General features: G+C 40.4%; 1 protein-coding gene across 6 annotated transcripts in view; it reads right to left on the reverse strand.

The window, feature by feature from the left end:
* Positions 1–22,147, reverse strand: part of FOCAD (focadhesin) — a 210,354-nt gene that overhangs the window by 182,656 nt on the left and 5,551 nt on the right. For 4 of the 6 annotated variants that reach the window (XM_050944101.1, XM_050944103.1, XM_050944102.1 and 1 more), the window contains exons 2-5: positions 18,162–18,251; positions 14,479–14,553; positions 10,395–10,549; positions 4,467–4,571 (exon numbers count right to left, since the gene is read on the reverse strand). In XM_050944101.1, the coding sequence (XP_050800058.1) occupies positions 4,467–4,571; positions 10,395–10,549; positions 14,479–14,553; positions 18,162–18,218 (392 nt within the window). In that variant the 5' untranslated portion in view covers positions 18,219–18,251. The remainder of the gene's footprint in view (positions 1–4,466; positions 4,572–10,394; positions 10,550–14,478; positions 14,554–18,161; positions 18,252–22,147) is intronic. The other 2 variants (XM_050944099.1, XM_050944100.1) reach the window with 2 other exon arrangements.

Below are 22,147 nucleotides of genomic sequence, written 5' to 3' on the forward strand. Positions count from 1 at the left end.
CAGTCCAGCATACCTAATTCTGCCACAGCACAGGGCAGGGTAGGGGAGAGGAGAAAGAAGACTAGATGACCTCTTGAGATCCCTTCCAACCCTACAAGTCTAGGATTCTATGACTTAAAAATAGAAAAATCTCATTCATTTTTCCTTCACAGAAGAAATAGGCTGATTAGTTTATAGAGGTAGACTAGACTATAGAGAATTGAGAGAGCCATAGCTACATTGCCACAACCTCCCTAACAATTTTCCTCAAAAGACGGCAAAACTGGAGACAAAGAAATAATTGGTGAGAGTGTCAAACATTAAAGAAACAAAAACCAAAAGCAATTGCAAGACATCAGGATCTTCAATTTCCTTCTAAGAATTCTTCATAGTGTGATATTACCAAAATAGACAGGCCACAATAAGTTGGTCTTAGTCAACAGAAAATATCACTAAGCCCTAAAGTTTATTTAACTTGTACTATTATTTTGAAAAGATGACAATAATTGTCTATTTCACATTTGGTGCTTCATCAATTCTCCAATGATTTTTACATTGAACATTTTTGCATACCTGACAGCACACTACATTAGTATTGTTAAAAGGAGGTTACCCCTCAGGAGCTATTGGGTGTACTCTCACTTTTCTTTAGGAAAGAAAGTCTTGTGACAGCTTCACATTAACCTCAAGTGCAACACAGTAGTTACATGCTGGAAATACAGTATAGCAGGCGATAAAACTGTGCAACTAAAAACATAACCTGACAAGTCTTTGAATTTTTTTTAAAAAGTGTTCGTTCCTAATGTACAGAAGGGCTTTAAGCCAAAACCCAGAATCTCAACACCCTGAACTCCTGCGTGTTCAAAATTTAGATCCATTTTTTTCCATTTGAATCTACCTCTCCAAGAAATTAACTAGCAGCAACAAAAGCCTGCTGCAAGACGCTGGCTGAATCCACAAGGCTTGATTTGTCATGATGCCTAGTTTCCGTTCTTAATTACTTTAAACAGCTTTATAATTACTGTTAAACACCACCTTCCACACTTCTGTCAGCAGCTATAATTCTTTGTAAGTCCTTCTCTCCCCTGAGGAGAGGGAGGCTCTACATTCTTGTAGCAGCTCTAACCATCCCTTCCCACACTAATTTACATCATCATAATTTTAGACAAAGAGGTTTCAGAGCTGGACAACACTACTAGAGCTGGCTAGGGACAAAGAAACTGGGAATTAAGTGTTCTCCATCTACACACAATAATCCTAACTACCACTAAACTGCAAATTAATTCTCTCCTGATGAAAACTACTATGTCAACAGCTTGCTTCCTCTGTCATAAAAAGGAGTTTGCACAGTATTACGGGATTTTACAAAACCAAGATCCATGTCTGGGAAAGGGGATATAGTGGTGGCCACTAGTAAGTCAACATTTACTCAGTGTTACTATAGAGCTAGCTGAAATCTTAAAGCATTTCCCTATGCTAATACTATATTATACTATCTGTGTAGTAATTTTGGGTACACATGAACTATATTTATGTGGCACCCAATTTAGAAAGAGGAGATAGAAAGGAAACATAATTTGACAGAAAAAACAAAGCTGTGTCCAGTGGTTTAGTGTCACAAGTGGGAGGAAGGCATTCTAGATTCTATTCAGCTAATCACCACTAAAGGGGATCTCACTATAGTACCCAGGTGCATAATAGAGTTTCAATGTATTCACACACACAAATTAGGATCAAGACGTTCCTCACACTGCATTCTTGATATCTGTTGTCCTAGGTGGGATCAGTTGGTGACAGACTTCCAAGAGCCCAATGCCTGGCCAGCCACATTTCAGTTCTACTACTAAGGACAGTCCTGTGCAAAGAAGGCTTGGGACTGTATTCTAAAAGCAGCAAGACTTGGTCACAGATCACCAGTGTAAGTGACTCCGTGACCTAGGAGCTTCCATCAAACATGCCAAGTCCCAAGTTAATTGGAGTTTCCCCTAAGAAGATTAGTCACAACAACTACAATCAACAGAGATGGTGAAGCTGAGACACGTCACAGAGAGAGATGGGCTGAGAGATATTCCAATTCTAGCTTATTCAAGGTTTTAAAATATAATCACCAAGACCTTGAAGCAGTTCCAGAATTAGATTAGGAGCCACTGAAGACTGCTAAGCACTGCAATAATACACTTTTTTATATGCCCTACTAAGAAGATGAAATGGTATGCAATATATCAACTGCAGTGTGACACCCTTGAACCCCAATATTCACGACTGTCATGTAACTAGGATATGTTTTGTACAAAGTATGCCTCTAAATGTCTTGATCTGCTAGTCAATAATATCTCATTGGAATGTATGTGCTATCATCGTATGTGAAGTTATGACCTTTGGCTATGTATCTGTTGCTGAAACATGTTGTGAGGCTGAAAACACCCACAAGCAGCCTTTCAGGTACAACAGTAAAAAGGTCAAACAATGTTAATGGCTTATTGAGGAAACGCACACAACAAGAAGGATTACCCCAGAATATGTGTAGAAACCACTCAAAGATAGCACTACACAATCAGAACTGTTTGACCCAGGTCACAGCAAAAGAGCTTTCCAGCAAGTGGAAAGAAGAAATAAAAGGGGAAAAATGACATCATGATGGTACCTCACTCTAAAACAACACACCTGGAAACACCTGTGGGGCAAGGACTGAATTGTGGGAAGTGATGGTCTTAGGCTAGAGGGACTCCTAGCCTGTGCATGAAAACCTGGGAAACCCAAGCTGCAGAGCCAAGGCAACTTATGCCTGAAGAATCTGCCAGCCAGTTTATCACTCAGGGTGAGAATCTGCTAATTCATATCCTACCTATCTAGTGTATTAAGCTCAGTTTGCGGTTTTATTTATTTACTAAGAGAATCTGCTTTGATCTGTTTGCTATCACTTATAATCACTTTAAATCTATCCTTTTGTAGTTAATAAATTTGCCTTTGGTTTGTCTAAAAATCAATGTGTGGAAATTATAACTTCAGGTAGAAAGCTGTTGCATATCTTTCTCCACATTGAGGGAGGGGGCGAATTTTGAGCTTACGCTATACAGTTCCTTGTGCAATGCAAGATGGTATAATTCTGGGTTCCAGAGTGGGGTGCATGCCTTAGCAACTAGGAGATGCCTTAGCTGAGCCTTCCCATGCAGAGTTGATCTCAGCATCTGGGTGAAGCTGTACCTGGGTGTGTCCCTATCTTTGTGTATGCTGGTGAAAGAGCAAGCTTGGAGAGCTTGGCAAATTATCACAGCACCTTATCACCATGGGAAAGGGAGCCCAGTCTGGTGGGTCAGGCAGGCTCAGTGGTACTCCAGTTCCAAGTGGAATCCTGTGGGGAACCTGTCACATGCAGCTTCTAGCCTCTGCCATCAAACCCAGACAAAACATGATGCAATAGGCCAACCAGCAAGTGAAACTGTATTACGACTGTGATAACATTTCAATATTCTGGCTATATGGAAGTGCAGAACAACAACAAAAATCACTCTAGCATTGCTGCTATCTAGACTATCTGGAAGAGCTAATGAACCAACAGGTCCCCTAGACTGCAAATATGAGTAATAAAAGGCAGGTAACAGAGGTGAAGATATCAATTCCAACACTTCATCTGGTTGCTTCACCCAGTATCACTTCCTTCTTAGCAGTACTGATCATTTTTTTCTAATCCAACTTCCAGAAGTACAACTGGATAGATGGGGTAAACATCTTTCTTGCAGTATGAAGGACCCTCAAAATTATTCTCTCTCTCACACACAGGGAAACTATAGTCCAGGCATGAAAATCTATGTGGTCTCAGTGAATCAGTGTCATCTGACGACTAACATTTAAAATGTTATAAGGCTCTTCTGTACCCCATATCTATGTTACCTGGGCATTATCACTGGGATCCTGATTCATCACCACTTCAGATGGTTACATTCTGCCAACCTAGACTCTCTGGTAATTTCTGTATGTATCAGAAAAGCGAAGTCTTGGTAAAGGCTCTAGTAACTGCAGGCAACTATTATTATTGTGGGACCATATTCCAGGGGCTCTACAGATCCCAGTTTTGGCAGCACTACAGCACACAGATGCTAGCTCTATATCTTTTGTGGACTAATGAGTATAAAATGAGTTTTTCTCTCTGTTTCCCTCCCAGGCATCCAATGTCTCCTCTTTTAAGTACCTCCTATTCTTTCAGGGATTACTATGCACTTCTTCCATTAAGATCAGTCAAGTCTTCTACTCTGCTTTCTCTAGTTAAAGGAAGCGGCTAATGTTATTTAAACATTTTGACCAAGGGTTGAAACTTTTGCTTTTAGGATGATTACTGCTCATTAGCTAATGTAAAGTCTCCTTTGGCTCCAGTGGCAGAATGGCTGTTTTTGTGCCAGAGGGTTAGTAAACACTTATATGTGCAAGCTTTTGTCATTTAAAAATAGTGATTATTAAAAACATACACACTACGCACACATGAAGCTCACCTGATTGCATACAAATCCCGAACAGCTTCATCTCCACTCTTTCCCACCGTAATGGCCTGCATCTGTAGTAATTTCCCAATAATTTTTACCAAACCATGTACATTCCTGTTGAAACACAATGAATATATAACATTATCATCATCTAAAGGACAGTGGATTGACTGACCCTTCCATGAGAAGTATGATCCAGTTATCCAAGCACAAAACTGAGATCTCAGATCTCCTGAGTTCTACTCCCTAAGCTGAAAGTTACTGCCTCTAAGGCAAGTCACTTAACTTATGTGCAAAATAGAGATATTACTGTTACATGACTGTCACATTACTTACCTATAATCAAGAATTAACAGACCAATCCATGTCTGTGAAGCACTTTGAAGATGAAAACCCTTCTAAATGTTAATAATTCACTCTAATGCAGTATTTTTATCATTTTAAAACCAACATAGGTTCCTGACTGCAAGAATAAAAAAGGTAAATATTCAGCACAGTATGCACAGATTTTACCACGTAACTCTGATTATCAAGTGTCATGCATCTAAATCCCCCACATTGAAAATTAACTCCTAAGAGACTCTCAGGACAACAGGTTTGCTCTTCTGACTTTTGACTGGAGCAGTAAGAGGCCCTTCCATGAAATTGCTTTATCTCCTTCTTCCCACCTTACCTTATTTACTATTCATGAAAACCTACTGAGCAGCAATAGGATTTCTGAAAGTTTTATAGGATTCCCTATAATCTTAAAAAGCTTCTTGAGAGGCTCTAACAGAAACTACTGCAGTCCAGACAGAGGAAAAACAAGTACACTGGTTGGGCAATCAGAAATTTTTGCTAGACCATGATTTCAATAGTCCATTGGCTGACTTCTGTAGAGGGACAATCCTGAGCGTTCTGGTTTTGAAAGCTCTGGAACAAAATATTAATTACAAAAAATTAAACAGAACATACTAGGAACATCTCAGGTAAATAGAATGAATTTTAAGTCCTTGGTTAAAATAAAGCAGAAGAGAAAAAATAAGCCATTATTTTTAAAAATGAATAAGCAACGCTTCAGGGTGCTTCAAATATATCTTAAAAGCTTCACACTGGGTTTTGCCCCAACCTTATTTCAGTTATTACAAAATGAGTAAATATCCACTGGCAGAAAGAGAAAGGATAGCAACTTATCACATGAATTAAAAACCTAACAGAAAGAGAAAAGGAATAAAATGATGTTAAGACATGGGGAGAAATTCCTTAAAACAATAAATGGGGTGGGCAGGAGAAGAAAACTGACAACCACACATTTTATGACCGTCTTTCTCCTTTTTTTACTGGGAACAGTATATCTAAGCAAGTCACTTAATCTGTATCTCAGTTTCCCCATCTGTGAAACAGGAACAGAAGAAACACCTAACCATCAGGCATATTTAGCTAATTTGATTCTCATCACATTTATACAATGCTCATGCATAGATCTCAAAGGTGCCTTGAAGAAGGCAAGTAAACACTACTATTCTTACTATACAGATGTGGAAACTGAGGTACAGTAACATTAAGTGATTTGTACAAGATACCTTATGCTCTACACTTGCTATTGTAAATTGGCTCTTAATGGACCTCTGCACATCAGTTTCATTGACACCCACAGGACTTGTCTACACAAGGAAGTTGAACTTATATAGCTATCTATTTAACTAAATCGGTACATCTTTCTCAGGTTGGCAAGGACTCAAACACAATCAGCCTCCACTGATGAGATAATACAACTTATCTTACAGGGAATTTATGGGGCTTGATTAATACATACAAAGGATTTGAGATTCATCCATAAAAGGTGTTATATTAAGGATAAACTATCATCATCTCTGCAGTGCAATAATCCTAAATCCATGTCATTCCTAAGAAGAAATCAGAAACACACAAAATCACTCGATTGCTACACTTTCATTATTTTCCATCAACACTAATAGCCTTTTCAAAATGAATGCTCAGCATAAGTTTACACAACAATTGGTGGGAGTCACTGGCATGAGGATCTAAAGATTTCAGAATCTCCAGAGTGGATTCCTCACCCAAGAATTTACACTGATCTCCAGGATGCAAAGTACAGTGAGTAGTCCATCTCTTCCCACAGATGAGTCTTCTGCACTCCTGCAAAAGATACTATTAAACATTGGCGCAGTTCATTATTGATAGAATCCTGCGGGTAGGTATTTTGTTTTTGTTTTTTTAAAGTAAATGGTGCAGTTCTAAATGTTTGGAATCACTAAAATTACAGGCTGTCATGACTCCTCAGCATCAAAACATTGAAAACCTTACTGTAGAAGTTACAGCTTTATTCACATTTCTGTTGCCAAGCAACAGAAAAAAATGTCTGCAGTAGGCTTCTGGAAGTTGGTATAGTAGCTGGCAGAGATGGGGTGGAAAGAGGGTCAATTTTTGGAATGTTTAGCCTTAGGGAAAATTCAAAGCATGGTTAACTTACTAGCACACGTCACTCAATCTCAGAAGAGTAACTATGAAGTGACTGAGCAAAATAAAACAGCAGGCCTCACTTTTTATAACAAAATATCAACAATATCCAGTCTCAGCTACCACTTGAAATCAGGGGAGGGATGTGTGTGTTAGGAAAGTAGGTAATTTCTGAACTAAGCCAGAAGATCTTCTCACTAAATAATGCAAAGAGGGGGTTCTGTTCTCACTGTGTGCATTAATTCTAATGTGAGAAAAGATCATTTAAAAGAATGCAAATAAGTATTTATTTAAAATTATTTCCTAAACATGTAACAATAATGGCATTGATTCACAGACTTTAACGCCAGAAGGGACAATTACGATCTAGTCTGACCTCCTGCTCTATACAAGCCATCGAATTTCATCCATTATTGGGGCAGATCCACAAATGGTGTAAAATATTGAAACTCTACTGAAGTCAATGGATCTATGACAATTTATACCAGTTAAAGAGCTGCTCCATTGTCTTTATGCTGAGAAACAAGGCATGGAAGCCTGCGATAACAAATATTCCTTGTAAGAGTGATATTCTTAGGAAAGTTAAAGATACTTCAAGACATTCCATGAAGTCCAGGCTCTAAGTAAATATTATCTTTTTCTAAATAGTACTATGTAATATCAAAGAGTCTAATTCCTAATGATTGTTCTGTAAAGCACTGATCTCTCAAGAGTGTTTTCTTAAAAAAAAAAAAAAAAAAAATTTGCCTGTTTTAGATTTCTATGTAAAAAGTGCTGTTAAAAAACCCCATGAGATGAAATTCCATAGGAATATTCTGTAAGGGAGGTAGTACTAAAGGATCAGAGGAAATCAGCAGAGCTTTAAAACTGATTGAGGAGGAAACTTATGGAGAAGTGAGGATGATAATTTGAATGTGAAATGATTAGGTGTCACACGTGAAATATCAAACCATGTGAGCTCTGGAGTGCCCATCCCAGAATACAAGCTGTCCTTCATGGCATATGAAATAGGTAGCACAGCAGAAAGACCAGCAGGTATGCTAACCTCTGCCAAAGTCACTGTAGAAGATGCAGAGAGTTGCTGAGGGCAGAAAGTTGTCTTCTCCACTGTTCTAACACACACCTGCTTTAAACAGAACTGTAAGGAGCTCACCAGTTTTGATGACCTTTCTGCTGGGCTGCCATTGACAGTCAATTTTGTAGTTACATGCCTTTAAAGACACAGTGCACTCAGTGTTGCAAAGCCCCACAACAAATCTGAATAAAAATCTGGCAGAGAACAGGATGAAGGAACAGCTTGCCAAGGGTCAAAAACAGATCAATGTTAAAATGAACCAAGAAGAAAAGGCTAGGTTAGTCAGTCATTACTCCCTGTGGTTGAAAACATTTTAAACCCATATACCCTTGTGGTTCGGCTACATATACTGTTTTGCAAATCATAGTGGATGCGGTTTGAATTCTTGGAGTCAGAGGAAAAATGTCAAAATATACTAGATTTTTATATATTATATGGGTTTCATGGGTAAACTGCCAACACAGCCAGTGGTTAACATATCAACCATCTGAGATACCAGTCACAGGCATGGATCTGTTTCACACGCAGGGTGAATAGAGTGGTGTGAAAATGACGGTACAGTTAAAGTCGTTTGAAATATCTTAACTCAACATTCTCACACATTTGTTTTTAACATTAACTTTGACTTTGAATGTCCTGGTTTACACACATTTTCTAAAGTACAAAATTTGATTAAAATTATATTCTATTAAATTATTGCTATTGTAGCAAACTCACAGCCATATAGGAATTTCACATTGTCACTAGTCTGCTAACCACAACTAATTAAAACTTCATAGCAGCAGCAGGGATAGGACTGAGATCCTCATGCTCCAAAAGCACACCTGCAACTTGTTAGCTATGACACACAGCTGAACTGTTCTGCTTCTATCCTGTAGAAGGCAACGTGCACACACTAGCCAGTTTCCTGTAATACATATTTACAATATTTTTGTCCAGGAATTCCAATCAAAATATTGTAAACCTGGTCTAAAGCAGACATCCTTGTAGCAAGTTTTCAGAGTAAGCTGATTTTGAATTATCTGCTGGGAATGACTGAAACGTATTTTTTAAAAACAAAACTGCATTTTTTTTAAATCAGCTGAATTACTCAAAAATGGTTCAGCTGAGTTTACACAAATTTAAAATCACCTTTGTCTGAAGTTAAGCACAAGAAATTTCAGCCTAAACCTGATTTCATGAAAGTTAAAAAGGGTTAGTTACAAATATGTTCTGAATGCCATGGCTCCTGCAACCTTGACTATGGGGTCACTGCCATGATCCCATAATACAGTACGGGTGTAGCATCAATTAGTAGCCTGAGCAAGAAAATATACTAGTGTTCTCTATGCAGAAAGACTTAGTGCTAAAAACCAAACACTTGCCATAAGTCAGTGGACAGAATAGTATGTATCTCACTGAACTTTGCAGGGAGACTGACAAAATACATCTTCAAACATTATTACACTCATGTACTTGACTACATTCATGTGTTTTTATTTACAGGTTTTTTATGATGCTCAGCAGTATATTATCTATGCACCACACAACACATTTATCTCAAAACACCCTTGAGAGATGTTAAATTTTATTAATCCCATTTTACAGAGGAAGTGTAACAGTGAGGTAAATTGATTTGCCCTTGGTTACACAGTGAATTCTGCAGCAGCACAGGGACCAAAAACCAGCTCTCTTGCATCCCCATCAATATTTCCAGAAAAGATCCTAAACATTCCAGTGGGATTATTCATATATGCAAAATTACTCTCACACATGAAATAAAATGGGACTACATGGGTCAAATTACATATGAGCTTTGTTTGCAGAACTGCTGCATTAGACATCTCTAAGAAAAAACCTGTCAGATACCCCTTTCCCTGTTTTCTAACCTACCTTGACCTCATCCTGGTATGTAGTTCCCACATCAAGAAACCACATCTTTGCAACTGTTTTTCCTATTTTTAATTGATCCGTTTATTAAAAAGCCAGAAGATATGCTGATTCTCTATATTAGAAATTCAGTTTAATAAAAGCTGAAATGGGAGGGGAACGTATGTGTATTATGTTTAATTAGATGGTGATTAAAAACAGTATCTGTCTTTTTACATCAATAAGCAACGCTCCAAACCTGCAGAGTGTTAGTATGTGCTCAACTTTATGCATCGAAGCCCCAATAAAGTCCATAGAACTACTTGCAGTGCATAAAGTACATGTGCACAACTATTACTGTTTGTATTACGCTAGCACCTAGAACATCAGTCACAAACCAGGACCCCACTGTGCTCAGCACTATACAAACACAGAAGAAAAGACAGTCCCTGGCCCAGAGAGCTTACATTTTAAGTTTAGGACAAGAGATGAGACCTAAAACTTTACTGATATCTGACAAACAAAAAGCCCCAAATACTGTGAATGAATGTTACCTGGCAGAGGGAATCAGGTTGAGAGCGGTATTGAGAACATAATTGAACTCTGCATAATCCTGTGCAACAAGGGTCACCAGGCCTTCACAGCAGGCTGTCCGCACAACCACATTCTCACTGCAGCACTTCTCCCAGAGCAAGTTCAAAGCAGGAGTCTGAAATAAGAATGGGGAACAATCATTTAGAATGCTGACAGAAGTTAAATACTATTCACTCTAAGCTATTAGACAAAACCCTGCCTGACATCATCTTCTCAGAGATGCAACTTAAAGTAAAGAGTAGGTGAAACTAAGATCAGATTCTCTGCTTTCTTTGGGCATTACTGTATTTACTAAACACAAAAGCAAGACAAAGCCAACCAAACCTCTGTTATTCAATGACGCTGCCAAAGTAAATAATAAAAAATCTCTCTTACTTTCTGTCAATAAACACACAGAAACTTCAAACTTCAAAGCAACACCATCATGTTAATGTCTTAAAAATTTTCCTTACCTACATTGCTACTAATACCTTAGATTACTATATCTGAATGTTTTAATAAAGTCTGAGGTACTTTTTGCTATCAATGCAATTTGTTTTCCCATGAGAAATTTCAAATTAATAATCTCTGTTCAAAATTTATTGTTGGAAGCAACATTTTCTCATGAAAAGTTTCAGTTCTGTTCCCGGGCGGGGGGAGGAGGGAGCACGGACAGCATCAATTATGGATGGGGGGAGAGGGAGACGATGGAAAAAGTTTGTGGACCATTGCTTTTGGAGCTGCTGCACTTCCAGATGTCTGAATTTGTTACAGATGGGCAATAATCCCTCTGTAGAACTGAAGTGACTTTAAAATTATTTCAACCTTAAGCAAAATATGTTCTTTACTTGGAGTTGTGAATACAGGGAAGCTTGATCCAAAATCCACTGATTTTACTGTGTTATGGATCAGGCCCTTTTTTTTGTTATTTTGATGCTACACATCTGTTAATTGGTTGATTTACCATTTACTATTTGGTTTGTGAGCAGAGGTAAAAGGATAATACATGTTTTTAAACTCTAACAAGTCAACACTTTGAAACCTTTACAAACAGAACACAGAAGATGTAAGTAGAACTATCCTTATAGTTAGAAAGCTTTCCTAATACTTAACCTAAATCTCTCTTGCTCCAGATTAAATCCACTGCTTCTTGTCCTGTCTTCAGATGACATGGAGGACAACTAATCACCATCCTCTGTAATAGCCCTTAACATATTTGAAGACTTACCAGGTCCCCCCTCAGTCTTCATTTCTCAAGATTAAACATGCCCAGTTTTTTCAACCTTTCCTCATGGGTCAGGTTTTCAAAACCTTTTGTTACTTCTGCTGCTCTCCTCTGGACCCTCTCAAATTTGTCCACATCTTTTATAAAACATGGACACAGTACTCCAGCTGAGGCCTTACCAGTGCCGAGCAGAGCAGGACAATTACCTCCCATATCTTGCATATGATACTGTTGCTAGTAAACCCAGAATTATATTAGCCATTTTTACAACACCACAAGATTGCTGATTCATATTTAATTTCTAATCCAGAGCCTTTTCACTAGTATTACTGCTTAATCAATTATCCCCCCCTTTTGTAGTTGGGCATTTGATTTTTCTTTTCTATGTGTCCTTCCTGTATTTCATCTTGTTGATTTCAAATGAATTCTCCATTTTGAATTCCAATCCTGTCCTCCAAAGTGCTTGTAACTCCTCCCAGCTTGGTGTAATCCACAAATTATATATACACATTCCTAAGAAGTGCTAACCACACAGTTCTCACGCAAACACAACCCAATAACAAGTGATACCAAAACATCCCAATATCAAGAATGGTAAAAAATATTCCCCAAAAATAACAAAAACACACTGACCTCTCTTAAGAGATACAGTCAGGATAACAGTACACAATAAAAATGTTTAATCAAAGCAGCATGTACAAGGTGATGGGTAATAACTAGCCACATCAGGGGGCAGTAATTAACTACGTCAAAGGCAGTATGAAATTGTTTGTATCAGGGTATAAAATGTATCATAGAGGGAGTATCTTTTGTCCAGCCAAGGGGGAAATGGGAAGTCCCGTCATTCAGTGAGCTGCATTCATTGTCACGGGCATACATGTCTTAGTATCTTCGTAAAGTCTGCCAGGTGCTATTACTGTGCTTTGTCAATAATAAACCTGCCCTGGCGCCTTAGTACCTTAACGAATCTTGTGGTCATTGGGCAGTTCGCTCAAGGTCTGCTGCCAGCTATCTGCACAGAGCTGGGGCAGCACACAGATAAAACACACACACACACAGCCAAACATCTAACCACACACAATTTTTCATTTCCCCCACAACGTCTCTACTAAGGTCACTTTTTTTTATATCTACCTGTGGGCTTTTGTCACCTGCTCTCTTTGAATCTAGCTTAAAGCCCTCCTCATTGGCTGGCAAGTTAGCTCTTCCGCTTCTTAGTCAGGTGGATCATCTCTCTTCCCAACAGTATCCCATGGTCAAATTAAACACGTGTCTAACTTTAAATACATGTGCATTTCCCATATTCATCAATATTACAGCAGTTTTCATTTCAGAGTGTAAATACCTTGAATGTCCTTCTCACTTAAACTCAGTCCTTCTGAAGTTGAGACCAATATGCTTATAAAAGTGTAAAGACCACAGAAGGTAGAAAATGAGACAGATTTTTAGAGCAGTCTAGGGCAATCAGATATGTATCGTCAATATAAAATAAAGGAATATGTCCATCAAAATCCCCTACACTACTCTGAAAGAAAATCTTAGCCTACATCCCTGAAGGTTTGTTTCATTTTAAAGACACCTTGCAAAAGGAAAAAATGGGTTTGTGTCATTTTTTTTAAACCGATGTTGAAGATATTTCAGGATGAGGAGGAAGAGGTTAAAAATTAAAGAGTTCAGTTTTTTCAACTTTAGAAATTCATGTCTACCATAGAAGATTCTATGGATGACTAGAGAACTACTACTATAGTGACATCACAACTACATTCACAAGAAAGCAAAACTTGCTTAAGGCCCCATTTCAGTACTGTCTTTTCCTTTCAGTTAAGCCGATTCACTGAGGTACTTAAGAAATATACATTAAGCACATAGGCATGACCCATATGCTTAAAGTTAAACACATGCTTAAGTACCTTTCTGAATAAGGGTCTCATGTGAGAGGGATGGGGAAGATAAGCAGTTTTATTCAAGCTGTTAAACTCTATGAATTTTGTTTACTATTTCTTAATATCAATTTATCTAAAACATTTTAGTCAGGAACTTAAAAAAAAAAAGAAAAAAAAAGCAAGACTTAGCATGCCTGATATCTTAAAGGAAAACACATAAAGCCCCACCTTTGTAAATGATATCTTTCAGGTCTTTATATATCCCAAAACAAACAAAAAAGCCACAAAACCATTCCTTCCTTCTACCCTTTTACAGGTCACCTTTAGAGAAAAGGAAATGCCAACACTGAGCCCTCTCTTACGGTGCTCTGTGACACTCATCATGACTGGCATTTTCTATGCCGCTCAACTAACAAAGGTTGGACAAACTGAAAAGTAAATTATGGCCTTGAGTCACGTTGTCTCATAAGGAAATATGAACCCTAATTTGCTAATACAAAAGGAAACATTTAGCTACAGAGAATTGAAATTAAATATGTCCTGCAATTTTAACTCTGAGGTCTAACTTGCAAGATTTTAATATACAAACTGCAATGATGTATGTAGGGCCATTACATAATAATCTGTTTGAAAAGTTCATTAGCATCACAGATCCCACAATGAAATTCTTGTCTGCAGTGATGCAAATTTTAGAAAACAAAAAACTGTCATCAGCCGAAGTCTAGCAGCCAGTTAAACATTATCACTCTATTGTCGGTTACTATTAGCCACTAGGTCTCAAAACGGGAAAAAATGGTTACCCTTTAGATCACAGAGATTTACAATCTCCAGCTGCATGCTCTAAAATATAACACAGCATTTACAACTTTATTCAACATGAATCAGAGAGTATGGGAGACCACAGAAGAAGCTTGGAATCTGATGTGGGAGAGAAATTGAAAACAAAGAAATACAGACCTGGTCAGTAGACTGTCTGATCTTGTCAGATAAAACATTTTCTTTTAGCACTGCAGCAATAAGATGACCCACTGCCTATAAAAGACACAGAAATAATTAAAATATGCAGCTAAAGCTGCACTCTGCACTATTGTTTGGAAAGGGGACCAAGATCAAAGCTGCAGCTGCAGTGCTAGGAAAGCCAAAGAGCTTGTTAATGCAACATCTGGATAAAAAGAGATGCCAAACAACAATTTGCTAGAGAAGTTGAAATGTATCATAGAACCACCAACCTCCAGTCTGCAGCAATATCACCTTGCACTATTATCCTGTCAGAAACTAACCTCAGTAGAGCTCTGCATAGACATGAGGGTCCGTCCACATGGAACAACTCTCATGTTTAGGACCTAAACCCTAACCAGGCCTAAGCAGAAGTTGTTGATACTTTAGAACAGGAGTGGGCAAACTACGGCCCGGGGGCCGCATCCGGCCCTCCAGACGTTTTAATCCGGGCCTCGAGCTCCTGCCAGGGAGTAGAGTCAGGGGCTTGCCCCACTTCACACAGCTCCCAGAAGCAGCAGCAGGTCCTCCCTCCAGCTCCTATGTGTACGGGCAGCCAGGGGGCTGAGCATGCTCCCCCAACCCCAACATCGTCCCCGCTGCTCCCCTTGGTCGGGAGGTAAGCGCCGTCCAGAGCCTGCACCCCTGACCTCCTCCTGTGCCCCAATCCCCTGCCTCAGCTCTGATCCCCCTCCCACCCTCCAAACCCCTTGGTACCAGCCCAGAGCACCCTCCTGCACCCCTAACCCCTCATCCCAGCCCCATCCCAGAGCCCGCACCTCAGCCAGAGCCCTAACCCCACACCTCGCAACCCAACCTCCTGCCACAGCCTGGAGCCCCCTCTAGCATCCTGAACTCATTTCTGGCCCCACCCCAGAGATCACACCCCCAGCCAGATCCCTTACCCCCTTCCACACCCCAACCCCCAATTTCGTGAGCATTTATGGCCCACCATAAAATTTCCATACCCAGATGTGGCCCTCAGGCCAAAAAGTTTGCCCACCCCTGCTTGAGAACATCAGCTCTTACAATAGACACTTGTACAGCTATGTTTGTCCACAGAACTCAAAGTGTTTTACAGACACAGCGTTACACTCCCCACTGAACAAGTGAGGAAACTCAGGCAGGGAGCAATTAAGTGACTTGCTCAAAGTCACACAGCAAATTAGGGGCAGGGATGGGAACAGGACCACAGTCTCCTGACTTCCAGCCCTACATGAGGCCCACTGCTTCCAAAAGCCACGCTGCACAGAGTAGTTAATGCCAAATATGCTTAGTTACCTTTAACCTTTGTATTCAACTTAAGTTGTACCTTTCGTAGAGATGGGCTCATGCAACAAATTTATATCTGAATTTAAAAAACCTCCAAAGTTAGGGATTATTCAGATCTGGCGTGTTGTTTCTATTCATTACAATAATAAGGTTCATCAGTAAAATTTAGATAGAGGGTTGAATTTTCATTTAATGGAAGATGTATCAAAGTCCCCTAGACTGCTTGAAATTCTCAATTCCAGCTCAGATTTTAAACAACTGCACAGGTACAGGTTTAGGTTTTTGGAGCCACAGTTTTGGCTCATATCTCATTCTTTGCTCTTTCTTGTTTCATTTGTGTTGCTGTCTCTAAATGGAAAGTCTTTGTGAGAGATCCTTTCACAATAAAAATATAAAGATGCTTAGGGATATTACTGTATCCAAAAGAAAAGTTGAATTTATTCATCACTGGCTAGGGCAGATCATTAGTGTTTGAGAGGACAAACTGGGATGCCAGCTAAAGAAAAAAATAGCACCTCTATTTCATTAGTGTGTGAAGAAATGATGAAGGGACAGGAATATAGATTGTTTTAAACATTTCCAAGCTTCCTCTTCCTCCTTTTATAGTTTAATTACATCTTCCTTCAGACACTAGTGGATAGCATGACATGACTTTATAAATGTAAACCAGTAATAATACTTCTAATTAACAGTTCACATTTCCAGAAAACACAACAGCAAATTATAACTAGTTCACTCTGTCCAAGATTGCAAGAATGAGGTTATTCAATGCACTGTTTTTTAAAGTATTTTAACATATTTTACCAAAAAAAGAAAAAAAAATAGATGGGTTATTATCTGTGTGTCTTGTTATTATGTAAACCAAGAAAGAGAATGGCATAAAGTCAGATATCTAAGATTTTCTGTTGAGAGCCCCACACTAGTTAACTGGTTAGAACTGCATGACACTGTCTTAGTGGACTTCAGTAGGCCTTCTGTTCATCTCTTTCCTGGTTATAAGCATCTGTGCTTCAGATACACATTCACAACCGCATCCTTACAGACAGTCTGGTTAGGGAGGAAAAGTTTTATCAATACAGAGGACTTTGCAGTATACAATAAAACTGGTAATACTCTGGGATCAACCTAGCCTCCTCTGGGACATCATTTCACAGGCAGACCCCCTTGACCAAGAAGATGGCCCTCACATCTTTATCCTTGGCTTTGTAAGCCACATTGTCCCAGAGTGCAGCTTTCTTGTGGGGGAGGGGGGTCACAGATAGAGATGCGGTCATTTATACCACTGAGTCCTGAAAGTTAGCTCCTGATGAATCGATGGCTTGAAGATCAGGTAAAACTCTGGAACTGGCAACAGAAGCAAAGTGGGAGCTAGTGGAGTAATCAAACCACAAACACAATACTACCCACAACACAAGGGTCTAGTCACACTGCTTTACGTACATCTCCGACAGACAGAATTACTGTAAATCAGTGTAGCTGGGGTTAAATGTGGAAGCAGTGCAAAAGCTCCGAGTTGTACAGACTGTGTTCACAGTGACCTGTCCTGCTGAGGAAGCAGGTTGCCACAAAAATTACAAGTTTTGCATGGCATTTCAATTTTTAAGGCAGAGCAACAGGAAGAAGAGGAAGGCAAAGGGAAAGGTAGAAGCTGGTTATAGGTTTAATCATCTGTGCAGCTAAAAACAGTATGGAGATAGATAGACAGATAGATAGATAGATAATTTAAAAATAATCATGGGTGTAGGGACGACATATTTTTAACCATATTCTATTATTATTCTCTGACCCATCAAAAATAATGGGCGTACGGATTTATTTTTATTTTGCATGATGAGATTCCAACTCTACCACTTGGAGTTGGTTTATGGCTGTGACATCATCAGAGAGGCTTAGCCAGCCAATCAGAATGTAACTTTTAACAATCAGCACCCTCAGCCATTCTCTGATGGGTGCAACTGTTCTCTACTGGCTCCGAATTGCCAGGTGTAGCAAGGATCTGTTTTTAGTAGGTGGTAGCTTAAATATTCCCAAGGAATTCCAGAACTACAAGGCATCCACAAAGGTCAAAGTCTGTCAAGGCAGTTGGGTGGTTAACGCCATCCAGCCTCATTTAGAGTCTGCAAATTAAGATGAGAGCTCTTTGCAGTGGTGGGTGACTGGAATTGATGTTTGGATTGTGCAGTTAGGCTGATTAGCCAGTGTTTATTATAAGAGAAAGCTCTGCTGGCTTTGATTTTAGGCCTATAATGGCAAAGGAGGATAAATGTTCTTTTTGTCTCTTTACTGCAAGGATGCAGAGGGAAAGGTATGTGTATAAAATGAAAAGTTCTGAATGTGACAATTCACCAGGTTAGTATTAAAAAGTTCATTACCTGTGACTGAATAAGCGTGTTGGGAAATTCCAGCCGCTTCTTGATATCGTCTGACATTTCTGGTTCTTTTACATGATATTAATTTAGGTTCTGCAACACAGATTAAAAATATACTGTTTAGGACTAGGAAAGAAGGCATATTACAAACGAGGTATGAATAGAACTAAAAACTTATTACATTGCACTTAGACAGCAAGATCTAAGAATTACTTAGGATTACTAGCATCGACCATAAGTAGGTTTACTTGTAGGGCCCTACCAAATTCACAGCCGAGAAAAAAAACACATCACAGACCGTGAAATCTGCTGGGGAGGGGCAGGGCTGGGATGCCCCAGCCAGGGCTCCTACCATGAGCCGGACTCCAGCTGCTAGTTCTGGCAGGGCTAGGGAGGGATGGGACTTCTTCTTCCCCTGCAGGGGCCACTCATGGGGCCAATTCAAAACCACGTCTGGGAACCTCCCCCAGCTGCAAGTAGCTCTGCAACCCTGCCCCACTTCCTGGCCCATCATGCCCTAGATACAGGAGGAGGAGTCATAAGAACAGCCAGACTTGTTCAGACCAAAGGTCCATCTAGCCCAGTATCCTGCATTCCGACAGTGGCCAATGCCAGGTGTTCCAGAGTGAATGAATAGGTAATCACCAAGTGATCTGTCCCTGTCACTCATTCCCAGCTTTTGGTAAACAGAGGCTAGGGATACCACACCTGGGGCGGGGGGGAGGGTGGAACTTTATCAGCTCCGCCGTCGCAAAGCGCAGCCCCAGCCAGTGCCGCTCCACACCTAACCAACGTTTGCAGTGTGGGGGGGAGAAAACGCTGCCTCCTAAACTGCCCATGTTAAAAAGACGGGGCCTGGCCCCTGGCCTCCCCCGTTACAGCACTAGTGTCCCCCCCGCTACTCGTACAAAGGTTCAGGCACCCATGCTGTTGCCCACCCCCCATGAGGCCAACCGTGGCCCCGCAAAAGTAATGACCCCCCTACCATGAAACCCTCACATCTGCACTGCCTTCTACTCTCCAGTTGCCCAATTCTGAAAGCAACGCTTCCATCAGCAGCAGAGCAGAACAAGAACCGTAATATCACGACCCTCCCACAACAGCCTTGCGACACCCACCCCCGTCCCCGCACAATCCTCTTTTAGGTTGGGATCCTCATGGTTATAACACTGTGAAATTTCACATGTAAATATCTCAAACCATGAGAGTGATTTTTAAAAGCCTATGACCGTGAAATTGACCAAAATGGACCATGAATTCATTTGACACATGGGTAAGAAGCAGCACAAGGTTAAGTAACTATCCCAAGGTCACATAAGGAGGAGGGAGAAAACTTGTTCATCTTAGCCTCTAATGATAGAACAAGACGCAATGGGCTTAAACTGCAGCAAGGGAGGTTTAGGTTGGACATTAGGAAAAAGTTCCTAACTGTCAGGGTGGTTAAATACTGGAATAAATTGGCTAAGGAGGTTGTGTAATCTCCATCTCTGGAGATATTTAAGAGTAGGTTAGATAAATGTCTATTAGGGATGGTCTAGACAGTATTTGGTCCTGCCATGAGGGCAGGGGACTGGACTCGATGACCTCTCGAGGTCCCTTCCAGCCCTAGAATCTATGGATCTATGAATGGCTACAGTGAGTAACTGAGGCAGGATGTTCCAATTCCCTATTCCCTGGATGAACCACAATGTAATTACCTGCAGACTAATCCTTGACGTGTCATCATCACAGACATCTGCATGTTGCAAAGCCCCAAAGGTCCTGATCCTGAGAAGTGCTGAGTGCTTACCACTCTTACAATGAGAAGTGTAGATGCACAGCAACTCTCAGAATCAGCCCATGCCAGTGAAGTGAATTTCTATTGAAGGTACTTATATGGCTCTGACTACTGTAGTATCTGTACCTTACAATTTTTAATGTATTCTTCTTCACAATACCCACGTGAGGGGTGGAAGTCTAGTATCCTCATTTTACCAATGGGGAACAGAGGCAGAGAGAGAGAGAGGCTAAGTGACTTACAGTCAAACAATAAGTCTCTGGTGGATCAGGGAAGTGAGCCCAGGTCTCTCAAATCCCAGGCTAATGACTTGACTCCCTGAATGGTCCCTTGGTTAACTTACAAAAATTAGTTATGATAGGCACTGGACTAACAGCCCTGAGAAGTGTAGCCCTGGCACCACTGGGTTACAGCTGCACTGCCAAAAATGTATTATTTTTCCAAAATTTAAGTATAAAACCCATTGGTGATCTTAGGACCCCAAGCAGGGAAAGTAACTGAAAGGAGGGGCACACTAGAAAAATCAACAGAAGAACAGCACTATAGTCACTGCCGAGCTGCGGATACAGAAATAACAAAATTAGGCCTTGTCTACACTGCCCAGTACAGTCATTACATACTTTGAAGATAACAGTTACACCAAACTGTTCCCTAGCATCACTGTCAGATTTCACCAGTTAAAGCAAGGACAGGCCTACCCAGCACTGGGATATGAGACCAACAGGAAGAGGTACTGGTGATTCAGTTGGTGGCTCTTTTCCTTCTTGGTATTAAGCCAACATCCCAGCATTCCAGAAGAGGCCATGGTTTTGTTTTTCAAACGAGATTTAAAACTTGCTGGCCACCAGTGGCCATTCAAGATCCCATGACACATCCTATTCATACAGAATTGTTAACCTCAGTGTCCGGGCCTAATTCTAATTTGAGTAATTACCTGCTACCCAACTAAAATTCCCACCTAAGTTTCTATCAGAGTTCACTTCCTAGAAAGTGATAGAGTAGCTACTATGGACTGGTTATCATGTAAATCCATCCCAGGGGTTTTGTCATTCTAGTGTCAAAAGAATGAACTGGAATGATAAAACCCCACCCACACCAGTACAGTCATTAAAACTTATTAGCATCTTTCATGAGGAAAGCTGCCAAAAACAGTTGAGTTCTTGTCACAGGAGACTTGTGAAGAGATCATTGCTGTTATCTTTGAAAAAGAATGACCTGAGGACAAAGCCACTATTACATAAGGCAGCATAAGCTTTTTTTAAATCTGTGCCATATGTTAACAATCATCCTGTGAAAAACTGGCTGTTGTCCCAACCTGCCTCATTTTCAAACACAGAAATATAACTTGTAGCAAAGTCACATCTGCCAATAGACTGAAAATGTAACTGCTCCCTTTTTAAATATATATAGTTGACCTCTCGAGGATTTATATAAAATCATAGGACTGGAAGGGACCTCGAGAGGTCAACTATATATATATAAAATCATAGGACTGGAAGGGACCTCAAAAGGTCAACTAGTCCAGTTTCTTGCACTCATGGCAGGACTAAATATTATCTAGACCAAGGGTGGGCAAACTACAGCCCATGTGTCATTTTAAGCCGGTCCACGAGCCGCACCATGAGTCTTGGCACTGCTCCAGTGCTCCAGCCAGGCCGCTGGGTTGGGGGCTGCACCATGCTGCTCGTCCCAACTCCGGCCGGGAGGCAGGGTTGGGACCGCACCACACCTGAGCATCTCCTAAGCTCCCGCAGCAGCGCTTTGAAGATTCCAGTGTATATGTAGCTTCTGTCTTCTCTTTCCCAGACTAAACAAAACACATTTTTTCAATCTTCCCTCATAGTTCATGTTTTCTAGACCAGTGCTTCTCGAAGTCGAGCCACCGCTTGTTCAGGGAAAGCCCCTGGCAGTCCAGGCTGGTTTGTTTTCCTGCCACATCCGCAGGTTCGGCCGATCGCAGCTCCCACTGGCCGTGGTTCGCCGCTCCAAGCCAATGGGGGCTGCAGGAAGGGAGGGCAGTGTTATCCCTCAGCCTGAGCCACTTCCCACCGCCTCCATTTCTGCAGTACTTCTTCCTAGGCAGTCATTTCTCATTTTGTATGTGTGCAACTGATTATTCCTTCCTACATGGAGTACTTTGCATTTGTCCTTATTGAATTTCATCCTATTTACTTCAGACCATTTCTCCAGTTTGTCCAGATCATTTTGAACT

The sequence above is a fragment of the Gopherus flavomarginatus genome, chromosome 3 (assembly GCF_025201925.1).
Source record: "Gopherus flavomarginatus isolate rGopFla2 chromosome 3, rGopFla2.mat.asm, whole genome shotgun sequence".
Classification (NCBI taxonomy): domain Eukaryota; kingdom Metazoa; phylum Chordata; order Testudines; family Testudinidae; genus Gopherus; species Gopherus flavomarginatus.